The sequence below is a fragment of the Patagioenas fasciata genome, chromosome 2 (assembly GCF_037038585.1).
Source record: "Patagioenas fasciata isolate bPatFas1 chromosome 2, bPatFas1.hap1, whole genome shotgun sequence".
Classification (NCBI taxonomy): Eukaryota; Metazoa; Chordata; class Aves; order Columbiformes; family Columbidae; genus Patagioenas; species Patagioenas fasciata.
In genome coordinates this window covers 151,548,932-151,563,711 of record NC_092521.1, presented here as the reverse complement: position 1 = coordinate 151,563,711, position 14,780 = coordinate 151,548,932, and the positions used below count along the sequence as shown (strand labels likewise).

Below are 14,780 nucleotides of genomic sequence, written 5' to 3'. Positions count from 1 at the left end.
CACATGTACCAGTATGTATTTTTGTTTCACTGTTTAGTCATAAACTTGTGATGCTCCATCTCTGCAGATGAGTCACTGATGCCATTCATGGAATTTTCTTTTACTGTGAGTTCCCTGCAGGGTAAATTGTATCACGGTGAAGAAAGGGCAAAAGTGTACCTGTCTTTGTGAAGAGAGGGAGACCTGAGGATTTTGCAAATGCTTTTCCAAAATGTGTTCCAAATACTTTAAAAAATTGTTTTCAGAAACAAAGCTGCAGAAAAATATTAGAGGACTACACGACAAGAATGACAGTCTTCAAAGAATGTCACTGGCATTAGCTGAGCAGCATGTTGCTAGTGCATGGAGCAGAAATCCTGCATCTTGAAACACCAGTTCCTCCTTAGAAAATGAAACATGTTTAATTAATTGTTTAGTCTATACCAGATATGTAACTAGTTCACAGAAAGGAACAATGAATACCGGCACAGATCATAGACCTACTCCAGAAGTCTACTTGTTTTAGCAACGCATATGGATATCTTCATCATTATTTTTTAAAAGCACGTCATTGCATCAAATCATTGTAATGAAAATATAGTGTCACTAATTTATCTAACAATAAGTTGTAGGCACCTGGCCACCTTTTGAATTTGCCTCCTTTTTTCCAGAAAAATACCTGCAAATTACTAAACTGTGAAATATCCACAGTCAGTCCTTGACAGAATGAGCACTGAATAAGAACAAGGAACTGCTGCTGTGTTACTACTGACCATGTCAAAAAAAAACACATTCTGCAATTTCTTAACTCACAAAATGAATTTACAAAGTAACTTTGACTGAGTTAGGAGGAGGCCAAATATACTGAGAATACAGCATGAGAGCACTGGATTTCAGTTTCCTATGGGTTACACCATAATTTCCGTAAGTAGTTAGTTAGGTAATCATATACCCTGCCCCCCACCAACTCAGCATTTCTGCTCAGTTTACCTTTTCAGGGACTCATTCCAGATCGTGTATTTTACCGTGTTTTGTTATCTAGTGCCAGCTTTCTCTGTACAATACTGGTTATTTTCTGCCAAAAAGACAAACTGCTAATATGACTGTACTATTCTGCCTGTTGCACAATGTTTGAATTTACTCAGTCCAACAGATGGTTACACTTTATTACTGGCAAAATATTTCAATAGTGTGATAGCCGCAACTGATCCAGTTTCCTTAGGCTGTTCATTTCGGAGCTTATCACAAAAAAGCTGAAGCTCAAGGACTGCAGACATGCCCAGATCAAGCTCAGCATGTCCTGAGATGAAAGGACAGAGCTACACTCTAATTCTGGGTTTGGTTTAGGTCCTGTTTATTTCTAGAGTTCATTGCACTCAAAATGTCCAGAATCTTCATCGGTTTTACTTCCTGTGGAAGGTTCCCAGCCTTGCCCTAAGCCACTTGCCCAAATAACACCGTTAGTGTCCAAATCAAATGTACAGTCGAACCTCTGCTGCTGGGTATGTTCATGTGCATTAGAAACTATGACATCTTGAGCCATCATGTACGTTTTACTTCCAAATTTGGCTTTACTGTTTCATATTAAAAATCAACATCAATCCATGTAGACTGCAGGGTAAGTTTTCTTTCCCTGACTGTGGATACTTTTTATGTCAACGAAGGAAACTTCCTATTTGCAGGTTTTATTTGAAACACTGGCTCATTCTAAAAACAAGAAAAAGAAGTTCCTAATGAGCAGCTTGGCGAGATTGCCTGCCAAATTATATATTTGACTCATTTTTTCAGCAATGCTGAGTTGCTAATTTTTCTCTTGCTGCCCTCAGGAATAAACCAGGTGCTCAGTAAGCTAACTGACCCCTGGTAAGGAGAAGAAACCTAGTACCCCAGAATCCATCAAATGGACATGCTAGGATACAGTTTTGACCACATATCACGAGAAATAAATCATTTCTGTATATATCTATCCTGAATAATTTGATGCAATTCAGCGTGCAGACCCTCTTTTTACAAAGTTAGTGCGCATGAGTTACTGTTCACCTAATTCTTCTCCGCAGTCTAAATGAAATCCAGATAAACTCTTTGTAATACTCTGCAAACTCTTTACCAAGTTTCACATACAACTGGCAAAAACAAGACCTTCAAGGAAATGTTGATTTTCATCAGAAGTACTGGAGAAACTGCAGTAATGACAAAGGCCAGGTTCTTACCGCTATGCCATCTCACCCCAGTGCTGAGAGCTGTGCCTAAGGCAACAGCTTGTACCAGCGGAGAACTACATGCTTCATTTTTTACCACTGCAGATGGGACTTTAAAAGAGTATCAGAAAAGAACAGAAAGCACTGATTTTAAAATTCTTGCATTCAACATTCTGTTTTTCCTTTGTTGCAATTTTGCTTTCTTTAATTCCAAACTGACACATCTGAAAGCAAATTAATAATGCAACAGGCAGCATACAGACTAAATGACATAATTTTAGACTCTGATCCAAATACCACGTTAGCTTACCTGGGGATTTTTAAATAAAGCATATTTTTCACTTTTTTCCAAAAACAGAATCTTATTCTCAGTGTCACGAGTCCAGTCTGATAACACTTCAACAACATTTTCATGGTCTTCAAAAAACCTTTCTGGAGAGACAGAAAAGGTAATGTAAGACACTCAAACTCTCCCCTCTCCTGAGGCTGCAGAAATTCTTGTGCAAGAATGTAATCATTATCTGATGTTTGCTCAGAATTGGAAAGCCCAGCACTCTTTTCCACTGCACAGAAGGGAGCAAAACCACACGAAAATAGTGTCATGTGGAAGCGCAAATCACCTAGAGGATGCCTTATGTGGCTCTGGCATGGTCCTGGATTCCTCCTGCATCTCCGTGCTGTTGCCCAAAGTCTGCAAAGGATGGAAACAGTGACCCCCTAGGAGCAGATGGTTACACCCATGTCTCTCAACGGCTTTCTGCTTTTGTTTAATTTTGGTTTTGTTAAGGTTTTCAGTATGATTGGGGGGGTGGGGGAGGTGGTATATATTCACTTTGGCTACTGAATTGAAAAAGAAAAACCACAGTACAAACTTCCTCCCTTGCCTTTTTGCTAATTGGAACAAATGCAAAATTGCTTTTTGTCAGCAGGAAGAATTCTATGTACTGAAAAGAAAAATGTTTTGTTTCAAGCAACTGTATTTAAAAACAGAAATAGCAAAACACAGGAAATAGGAAGACAGAACTGATGTGAAGATACACTGTTTCACCCAGCATCTCTGTAGTTAAAAATCTCACCAGAGATGTGGGAGACCCAGTGTCACTTCTCTCCCTTCCTGAGCTGCTCTGAACCCAGATCCTCCACCCAGGAAAGCCACAGGGTACGCTGAGGTTAGGCAAGTCTGATCTCTTCTTCTGTGGTTTCACTTGTATAAAGTAGCTGAACACTCACATAAACCCGCTTTGGAAGGAAAGGAACTGAACATAATTTGACAGGCAATTTTGGAAGGACCCAAACTGCATTTTTCTACAAATTCAGTATTGGGCTGGGAATTCACCCAGCTCCAATCTTCAGTACACAGTAACTTTTAACAACACAAGCAACGTAATGATTTCATTTAGCAACTGATACTTCTGCAAGGCACTATATAAAATCCAAGTAATGATTTGAAGGGTAAACAGTATCTTATAGTCCAGCACAGCTGTAAAAGAATTGTCGGGTTGTAACACTAGTTATTTAACCCTCATTTTTGCCACATACACATTTGTTTGTTCATTTCCAGTACCAGGCTTTTCTTGTATAAAAGATATGATCTTACCATCCTCAGGAAAGTCTTTTTATAATTATTGTTACCAAAAAAAAAGGTCAAATTTCAATGCCTATTATAAGCCAATACTGCAAAATACATGCTGGCATGTACAAATCAGTGTTATATCACCATCTTACTACTGAGAGAATTTGTGATATTTAACATCTAAAACTGTAGTTTATTTCACTTGTAATGATTGTCTTTCAAATTAACAGTATATACAAGATACTCTGTCAAGGATCTTCTGATAAAAAAACTGGCTTGGACTTTCAGTTCAGCCTGAAATATTTGCTACTCAGATTTACTTCTAAAAGTAAATTAATTTTATTCTCTTGAATACTAACATGGAAAGCAGGTAGAAAGCCTGTCTTCTAAGCATGCGGATAGTAATAGAGTTATCTGGAACTGCCAAGAAGTATACTGACAAGAATAAAGAATAGTTCATATTGTTTTGATTTTGAACAAAATTAACTGCATGTTGCTGTGCACTGGAAGCAGAAGAAAGAATATGTACCATTCCATGCATATCAAAATTCCCTTCTGCAAACAAAAAGGCTCCATTCCCGGCAGATTTGGACCGGGTGACAGAGCTCTGCATCAGTTCATAGACTTTTTTTCCTGAACCAAATACTGATTTATCTCATTTCCTACTCTTCTTCTGTCCTGGCTTTTAAAACAGTTTTTATTCATTATGAGAGCAATTCCTTACCACACCAATACCCTAATCCAAAGCAACTGGGATTAGCTGGGGCTAAAGTAACACAAGTAATTTTTATTTACAAAAAAAGGCCTAACCATTAACCCCAATGTTTGTAGTATACAATCTCCCTGATGTCTTCAGTTTTAATTGTGTGATACAGAATTAAAAATGTCTATCCAGACTATAAGGAAACACAACTACATTATTTTTAATGATTATGGAGATTCAGAAAACCATTTGTTCATATGCTGTTATCCTAACATTCTGAAATGTTTGTCCAAGTCACACTGGACCAGATGGAGCAACTTTCCAAGACAACAAAAAACTAAAATTATTCAAATGAAACTTGTGACATTTCTAGGGTCTAAAGACATTTCAAGCTTTTCCTTAGTTAAGATAAGCAGGTACAAAATCATGCAGCAACCTTGCTTCGTATATCAACTTAACAAAGTGGAAAGAACAGACTGGCAGTTAACATCTCTGCCATTCTTACAAGCAGATGAGTATCTCCTTGCTCATGAGCAGTCAGGCTTTTTCCAGCTATTTTTACATGTCTTTGTTTTAGTTTAGCAGGATTATTATTCCTGGGGCTCTTTTAAAGTGCAATATTGATATTTAACTTCCTTTATGCACTTTTACATCTAAGCTGGGAGTCTGTAAACTGCAAATTCTGAAGGCTATTTGACAATTTCCTGTTTCTCTAGGTCAAATGTGACTCTGGAAGAAAGTTATGGCAATTTTCCTTTTGATGTGAATATTTTTGCAGTCTGGACAGCAAATAGATTTTGAAACAACTCACAATTAGAGAACACTCAATTCTTAATCAGGCTTTAAAGCCTTTTTGAAACAGAACTCATGAAGTTGCACCAAACAATATGTAAGTTTAGCACAGCTTTTTTCTAGGGACCTGGAAGCCAGGTTAGTTACATCCTAAATCATCAGGTACCACCAGCAGAGCTGCAGCCCTGTTAGAGAGCAATATCCTGTTCACAACTATACTCTAGAAAATGACTATCACAAGTGAAAAGCATCAGGAACGGCTGAAACACTTCTCAGACAGTCCTGTTTAATTACAATATGTGTTTGGTCAGCATGTAACAACCTGCTGACAGTACTTCAGCACTGCATCCTCTCTTTGAAGAGCAGAGTTGAGTACTGGTGTGTCTGGGTCTGTCAGTGTCTTGACAAATAGTGACATTCACACAGCCCCTTCACTTTGTGTAAAACAGAATAATGGAAATGGTGGTGGGCAAGGAGCCTTCTGCAGCTGACAGCACAGATAAATGGAATACTCAGTTCTACAGCAAGAACAGCCCAAGTACATTCCTTCAGCACTCCTCAGCTTAGGGACTGCGATGTTGGACATATGGACCAGTGGACACGTGGGCAGAATAACTGTTTTTAATTATCTTTTCAAGATTACCAATAGCATAGGACTCACTGTATCTATGTGCTACATGCTCTTTCATGCCACTTACCAATTTGCAGCTCTGGGTACATTTCATACAGACACCAGTTCACGTTGCAGTCGCAATGGGTTTTCTCAAAGAGATTGTCTAAAACATCCCGCGTCACCTGACGCTCATCCACCATCAGTGACTTCGTGCTGTTATCGTACATGTGCACCTTGACAACAAGCTGAGTACAGAGTCACAGAAGAGTCAGTTAATTTCAGAACCAAGTGAAAGGCTCATCTGAATCTGCTAACACAGATAAGAAAAACTAAGGCTGAAGGTTATTACTGATTCAAAGGCACCCTGTCCCGCAGTGAGCTGAGGGAATGAAACAGCTTGGAAGCTTTCACATTATATTGCCACCAAAATAAAGACCTTTTCTCAAAAAAAGGAAATTGAACCTCGTTCTGTGCATGACTTCAGAAAAGGTGAAATTGCTATGGAGAAAAAACAGAAGTTAATCTCTTCTCTAAATCTACTAGATGTTCAATTAAGGAAAATACTTGATAGGGAAACCAAGTACAAAAGGACAGTGTCCTTAATGCAAGCTGCAAATATGGGAGGCTTATTTTTAAATGAGAAAATGAAGGAATCTTGCCATGGCAATAGACTAACCTGAAATCAGATTGTACAAAGATGGGCTGTAGTCCAACACCCATCAATAAGCAAACAGATGAGTTACTTAAATTGACCAAATTAAACTGAGATACTCATTATTTCTTCACATTGCAAAGTACTTCTTAAATGAGAAACTGTGCACTTCTTCAGAGAGAAATAATGCAAGAAAATGCTGAAGTACGTAAAATGTGATAAAGAACTGCAAATACATTATAAGGAAAGTATTTAAAAATGCTCCGTTAGTACTGAAAACAGAAGAAAAATTGTCCACAGAATCTGTACATCGAAACTGGAACTAAACTGATGAGCTGGGAGGACTTCTCCATATAGTCTTGTTTAAATAGCCCCTTATTTTAAAACGTGCATAAGAAGCTTTGGCCCAAAAAAGACAATCGCTGTTGAAGTTGACATAGAAGCAGAGAGTGATGATTCCCAAGAGAAAATCTACACTATCTCTGAAAAGTAAAAGCAAATGTAACAAAAAACATGAACTTGCTTTGATTCCAACCCTTGTAAGTATCTTCCCCTCTAAAATAAGCAACTGAGCCATAGTGCAGATTACAGAGAAAAAGAAATGCTGTACACGCATAATCTACAATGTGTCTGGGGAAAAAAAGGGTATTTTTGTTTGGTTATAGTGGACTGCTCAGAAACATGGATGCAGCTTCCAGCCTCACAGAATCATAGAATGTTTGAGATTGGAAGGCACCTCTGGAGACCACCTGGTTCAACCCCCTGCTCAAGCAGGGCCACCTAGAGCCCATTGTCCAGGACCTCGTCCAGATGACTTGTGAGTATCTCCAAGGAAGGAGACTCCACAATATCCCTGGGCAACCTGTGCCAGTGCTCAGTCACCCTCACAGTGAAAAAACGTTTCCTGATGTTCAGAGGGAACCTCCCGTGTTTCAGTTTGTGCCCATGGCCTCTGGTCCTGTCACTGGGCACAAACTGAATAAAGCCTGGCTCCATGCTCTTTGCACTCTTTCACGTATTTATACAGATTGACAAGATTCCCCCAGAGTCTTCTCTAAACTATGCAGTCCCAGCTGTTTCAGGCTTTCCTCACAGGAGAGATGCTCCAGTTCCTTACTTATCTTCATGGACCTTCATTCATTGGAATAGAACTTTCTTGAGCTTGAAGGAGGTGCTCGTTGAATATTAGCCAGCTTTCTTGGGCCCCTCTTCCCTCCAGGGTCTTATCCCATGGGACCCTTCCAAGCAGATCTTTCAAGAAGCCAAAGCCTGCTCTCCTGAAGCCCAGGACTGTGACCTTGCTTTTCACCATACTCCCTGGCTTCTGCCCTCTGATTTCCATAAAAGAGAGAAGACTAGTATTCTTGACAATTATTTAGTCAATTTAGAATTCAGGAGTGACATAGTAATTTCATTATAGTGACACAGCCACAAGATTATGCCTTACTTTTGCCCTATGGTTCCAAACATTCAGGGTGGAAAAAGAAAGTGAAAAAAGTCTTCAAAATAAATGTTTCCTCCCAAAGAAGAATTGCTAACATTGCAAGAGAAAGAGAGTGACCAATGAGCAGTGGTAAGTTTAGTTATAGAGCTTTCCAAAGACAACTCAGGCGAAATCCTCCCGACACATTCTCTCACAAGTAGCATTTGTACATAAATGTGAAGTGTTCCATGGGAACAATCTCAAGCCTGGACACCCCCAAATTTATTGGAAACTTCAATTCTTCTTGGAAGCCCTGCAGGTTCTGATCTCCAGCACTTCCCATCTCCTGTTCGAGCAACCCTGAAAGGTCATGACTGGTTTTTTTTTTCACATCCATTTTTCAGAGTTACTGAACATCTGCAGCTTCTGTTGAGCTGGGCCACAACACTGGCTTAGGATGAGTGGGCATAATGACATGACACAATGCAGCACTGAGCAGACACTGCCTGCAAGCTTTCTAATTTGTTGGTCTAAAATAACTCCTATTACTCTTGTATATTACTACGCTGCTGTGAAAGGATTTAGCAAGAAGACCCTCATTAATTTAATTGGGATTAGCTAAATCCACATCCACTGCAGAAGAAAAGCTTAATACTCTGGAGTCAGCACAGCATAAGTAAGCAACATTTTTGCGTACATTCCGCTTTCTTTAATGCAATCCATCAGAACACTGAGCTTTGCCCCAACATTGCAAAAAAAGTCCTCTTAAAAAGAAGTCCCTCAGAGGTAGCATTCTCCTGGAGACTTCTCTTCATGGTACGTGACAAGACAGCTCCACAGAATATCTTTAGATGTCTCAAGTTACAAACAGCATATGAAAAAGGCAAGCAACTTTAGTAAGAACTTTATTATTGCAAAGAACGATAATAGATATTTAGCTGGTAGTTCCTATGGTAGGATTTCACTATTTTAAGGCTCACCTTTTTAACTTTGGCTTCCTTCAGTTTCTCCAATGCAAGTTTAATCTTCTCAGCTTTAGCCTGTGCCTCTCTTTCTTCCTGAAAAGACACAAGATATTTGGTACACTTCTTGAGTAAGGTCAGCAGTTTAAGATTCCTAAAAATCTCAGTGTTGCCTGGCTCTTCTTTTACAAAGCATCTGTATCAATATCACACCCCTCTCTCCTGACTGACATCTCTCTCACTAAACTAAATGTCTTTTGTTTTATCACTGCTTCCCCTGGGTACCAGGATCCTTTAGGATGTCAAAAATACAAGGTGAGGTGTGCAACCCGAACGAGATGGCTTCAAGTATGTTTGCTGTTGTCAAATTCTCCAGTATAAATACCAAGCAATCAGTTTGTCTTTTTTTTTTTTTCTCCACAGGTATGGAAATTTTCATGCTACAGCTCAGAGATGCTTAAGTTGAGAATCCAAAAGTATGGAACTATGGCCCTCCCCATCTCAAAACACCTCTCTGCAGGAAGCAGGAAAATCATCTTCACCAAAGCAGTCAAGTGTGGTGCAGGCAGGATTTCTGCTGAGAATTTTAGGCAGGTGTAACTCAGGCTTCACCTCCATGCGACCTGTGTTGAACAGAGTTCACACACTGCACAAATCTGTGCAACAGAGCTCTCACCTGAGAGCCTTCACATTTTCATAACCTTCGTCTGTCTTAATGCAGGAAAAGGAAATGATGCAAAGTAAATACGTTAACAGATGCAAAAATTTAGCACTGTTAGAGAAATGCCTTGACAGACTAAAAGATTTGTTTTCGCACTAGAGTATCACCACCGTGTTTTCCGGATTGTCAAACAGAAACACGTAATAGTCACACAGACAATGTCACAGAAAATGTAGAAACCTTATTAAGCTTAAGAACAGTTCAAAAAAATATCAGAGTTAATGGAAATTTATGAGACCGCTCTATGTTTCCCTGAAAGAAACACTGTACTTTTTTTTATTTTGGCATACTTAAAGGTTAGAGAATAGAGTTTTAGTATCACAGATGCACTGGGAATAATTAACACTAGTCTTATCTGACTACAGACAACAAGAAGTGTTTCACTTATCAAGAATCCTGGGAAACAGGAACATGGACTTTGATGAAAAAAAAGATATTCCACTGAGAGCTGCATTTCATTCTACTGAGAAGAAATGTCATGTCAAAGCAAATACTAAGCAAGACAGTAAATACTAATTTGAAATCAGTTCTTTCCATATTAATTTTAAACGGTTATTACCTTCATCATTCACACTGCAACTTGTGTAACAGCCCTATAGGCAATTTGGTGGACAGTAAGCCACACAACAGGTATGCAATTAGTATAGGAATACAATCTGTATCAGAAAAAGAGGCAAGGGCTATGGGAGAAAGCAGAACCAGTGCCTTAATGAGGAAATCAACTATTGCAAACAGATTCCTTAAAAATGCATCTACCTCTTGTTCCCATCCTTTGTTGCCCTTTCCTTGTATTTGGAAAGAGGCCAGAAAACACTGCTAGAGATTTAACCCACTATCTCAGAGGAATGCTTTAATTGAGGGAGACAGAGGTGACTTCCAGTTAAGTTTTTGCATACAAAATTGCATTTGTGTTTAGCAGGCATATCCTCTTTTCACTCAGAAATCTTGTTTGACCCTCAGGTAATGCAGGATGCCAGCTAAGAGAGAATTACAGTACAAGACCCAAGCGAAAGAACTGTGCAGTACTGTTGATTTCATTAAGCTTTAGATCACAGCAACCATGAAAGTATTTGTTGGAAGAAAGGTCTGGATAGTTGTAATCTGGCTCCCTGCCCAAAGCAACACTGTCACCAACACCAGATCAGGTCAGCCATGATGTTTTGCCTGGCAAAGTTGGGAAAATCTCCAAAGAAACAGAAGCTGTGATCTCTCTGGGTCACCAGCTCCAGTGCTACACCACTGCCTGGAATGGAAAAGTTCTCCTAATGTCCCGTTGGAAACAACAAAGCAACATGTAGCTGTTGCCCCTTGTTATATGACCCAATACTACCATGGAAGAATTTGGCTCCACCAGCTTTGTAGCTGCCATTTAGGTATTTTTAGGCCATCATTAGATGGCCTAGCATCCTCTTTCAGACTAAACAAGCCCAGCTCCCTCAGCATCAGCCTGTCCTCACTGGCCCCTGACCACTCCATGCCCCTGGCCAAACTAGTAGCTCACTGCTGGACACCCTGCAGTATCTCCACATTCAGAATGGGGTGCAGTACTCCAGGTGTGGCCCCACCAGTGCCAAGATGAAGTCTGCCGGCCATTCTGCCTCCAACACAATCCAGTTTCCCATTTTGAGATGACCTTGCACTCATGGTTGTTATTTAATGTGGCATCCGCCAGCTCCTTTGCAGCAGGGCTGCTGCTTGGTCTGTTGCCTCTCAAACTGTACAAACACATGGGGTTGTGCCAACTGCAGATGCAGGACCTTGTACCTTGCTGGCTTCCTCAGGGTTTTGCTGGCCCAGTCCTCATATTTCTCAAGGTCTCCCTGCACTGAAGCTGTCATTCATCTTGTCCATCAGTGCCCTTAATTAAAAGCAGCCTCAGCACATTTGCAGGTGATTTTTTCTATGTCATCACTCAGGTCACAGATGAAAATGTTAAGGAATATGAGCCCCAGTTTGATTCCACCTGTTGCCAGCCACTGAGCCATTGATTACTACACTTTTAGCCAGGCAATCTGGCCAGTCTGAGCCCACCTAACTAGCTATCCTTCCAGACTGTTCTTCTCAGCTTCGAAATTGTACTATTTAGAAGCTTGGTAGTTCCTTAAGGATCTTATGCCTAAATGGGGATATGTTTGTAGGACAATGGATAAAACTCACATTGACAGCATCTCTTCTATATCATTTATACTAGTTAAATAAAATACTTGAGCTTCTGAAGCTGTCTAGCTGCAGGTTTTGCAAATGTTGATGTTCCTTTAAGATAGGAAGTTAACTATTATCTTTGAGATATGGAAAAATAGCAACGTTCCTCCCACATGTTTACAACTTTCACTCTTCAAACAGCACTGAAAGGTCCCATGCAGCAAATGAAGCTTTATACAGTGAATCACTTCTTGTATAATCAGAAAGGTCCTCCTCCTACCAAAGTTTTTGTTCCTTTCACTAAATATGTTTGCTGTATGATGCTGAACACAGAGGCAGCAGTAGTGTTGAGGAGATTCATATTCAGTTTTTGTGGACTTTTAAATTGCAATGAATAACCCATGGTTTTAAACAAAACTCACTGAGACAGAACACTTTCCATGTTCCCTAAAATTCTTCCATTCCCTAAGTGGAAACAATTTCTCTCCATTGTGGTTACTATGCATATGAATATTCAAACAGATACTATTAGACCTTTCTTTTTGCTGAATACCACTTGTAAAATTACAAGAACTACTGAACACTTAGAACAAGGTTCCATGCAGGCTTACCTGGGTGAGGGGCTCAGGAGGAGGCGGTGGTGGTGGTGGAGGAAGGTCTAACTCAGGTTCTGGAGGTGGAGGGGGCAAATCATCCCCAAATTGTCCAGTAATGGTAACATAGGGACTCGATTTAGAATAGATGTCACTATCCAAACCTGTTGAAGGCTGAGTGACCACAATTTGCTGGTTGCCAGAAGAAGTTTTTTGGGCTTGTAAAGTTCTCTGTTCAACATCATTTATGTCTGCTACAAGATCAGCCATTAAAGCATCCAGGTCTTTGTCCTCTAGGGTACTTAGGGATTCTGGAAAGAAAACCACAAAATGTGTCAGAGTGAGTGCAATGCAAAACACTGTATTTCCAGTTCAGTGGAGATAAAATTGCAAAAGGCACAGTTACTGTAAGATATAAGGGTTATGGGAAACAACATTTTAAATGGGTTCAAGAAAACAAATATGTTTTAGGAATAGCTATTAATGTGGTCATACTGAAGGTCAGAGTACAAGGAACTCTCAGGCCTTTATGATGTTACAAAACCTGGCCCTGATCCAGCAAGGTTTCTGGGCACATGCTTAGTGATACGGATGCAAGAAATTCCGTTAGCTCCCAGTAGGCTATTTACTTAAGTTCATACGTAAATGCTTAGCAAATTTTAGCATGGCAGACAACAAAACATGTAACTGAGCCCTAGATCAAGAATATATTCATATATTAATACTATTCTACAACTCTAAAATTAACACGAAGCAGAATTAGAGAAAAGACAAAAGAAAAAAAAGACAAAAGAAATGGTATAGTATCATTTGTAGCACACCAGTAATTGTGTAATCAACATCTGTGACATACTTCATATAATATACAGGGGTTTTGAGGATCCTTTACACAAAAGAACAAACCAAGACAGTCTCTTTTTCAAAAGCACCAACAAGGCAGAAATATTGTTACTATTGCTTTCTGTGTTCTACTCTGCCAGAGTATAAGATAAAATCCTGTACTGGAACTTCGTATGCAATTTCTTCTTTGGTTGTTTGAACTAGCAATGGCACAAGAAATCCTGTAGAATAACATCCTGTAGGATGATTTAGCTTTCTAGAAGAGTTCTTTAAGAACCAACAGATTCAGCGGTTTAAATCTCTTTAAAGAGTCTAATTTAAAAAAAAAAAAAAAAGTCACAAATTGGGAAAGCTTTAAGTAGGATTTTGGAAAGGGACGGAGAGCATTGAACTAGATATTCAAAAATGCTAATTAGTCCAAGAAATAATAGATCATTCATCAGCCAAAGCGTGAACATGTCACTAGACCGTCTCAGTTTACTCTGCTTTACCTGTTATGCTAATAGGGTAATTTCATAAGCTTTCCGGTGGGAAAGTTGGCTTATGATCCCCTCTATTTACATACCTCTACCCACTTTGTCAGTAGAGGCATTAGGTAATTTAATAGTTAACTGATTCTGCGACAAAAGCACAGGTTAAAACCAACTCACACAAATGCAAACAACCACCCCTCAGTAAAAAGAGAAACAAAACAAAACACAAACAAAATTAAAAGGGAGGGTTATTTTTTTACACACAGATAAATTAGCTCCTTTGGTTTGTCACACAGCCTCAACAAGCAGCTGCAAGTGGAAACCAGAATGAGAATAAGCAAGGTAAAGTGGAAGCAGTTGAAGCTGGTCCCTCCACCAGACAAAAATGCTTGTGCAGTTCTGACCTCACAAGTTTGTCTTCTTTTAAGTTAAATCTTTACCTTTTAAAAGTTGCATTTTAGAAAGTAATTAGAGGTACTTCTCACTTTTGTTTACCTCTACAATCAGACATTTAAAAAGTCTGACTTCTATATAAGACTGGGTAATGTCTCTTCAAAAAAAATTGGCCCCTTTGAAGCTTCCTACACTGAGACATACAAATATACCTTCCCCTCTAGCAAAACATTTGTTGTTGTTGTAGTTTGTTTTCAGGTTTGATTTTTTCTTTTTTTAATCAAGGGTGTTCAAAATTTTCTCATTTGTTGCTGTGAGGTATTTTAAATAAGCATATAAGGCATGAAAGAGTCCACTGAGCTACTTACCATTTAAATCTTTAAAACCAACTGTAAAGCTAAATTCATCGTTGGACACTTTGGGGGATGGAGGTTGTACAGTCTCCACTCCTAAACTCTGTTAAGGTAAAAGAAAAAGAAATTTATCTGATGACATAATTACTGTTACAGACATTAACATTTGTAAATCAATTATCTGAATTTATTTAATAAAAATAAATTCTTCTTCCAGGAACAGAATGACACACTAGTTTCTGGGATTATGCCTAGACTGGTAAATTAAATAGGACCAGGACAAGTGTACAAGTACCATCTCACAGTCACCGCAAGTGTTTAATGGTTTACATACTTCTCAATACAATGTTGCCCCGTGCCAACTGCAACT

At 39.2% G+C, this 14,780-nt stretch overlaps 1 protein-coding gene across 1 annotated transcript in view; it reads right to left on the bottom strand.

Annotated features, from left to right (window-relative positions):
- APBB1IP (amyloid beta precursor protein binding family B member 1 interacting protein) overlaps positions 1–14,780 on the bottom strand; it is a 64,820-nt gene that overhangs the window by 31,276 nt on the left and 18,764 nt on the right. The window contains exons 3-7 of the mRNA XM_065830576.2: positions 14,426–14,513; positions 12,370–12,662; positions 8,914–8,991; positions 5,944–6,103; positions 2,488–2,609 (exon numbers count right to left, since the gene is read on the bottom strand). Of these exons, the coding sequence (XP_065686648.1) occupies positions 2,488–2,609; positions 5,944–6,103; positions 8,914–8,991; positions 12,370–12,662; positions 14,426–14,513 (741 nt within the window). The remainder of the gene's footprint in view (positions 1–2,487; positions 2,610–5,943; positions 6,104–8,913; positions 8,992–12,369; positions 12,663–14,425; positions 14,514–14,780) is intronic.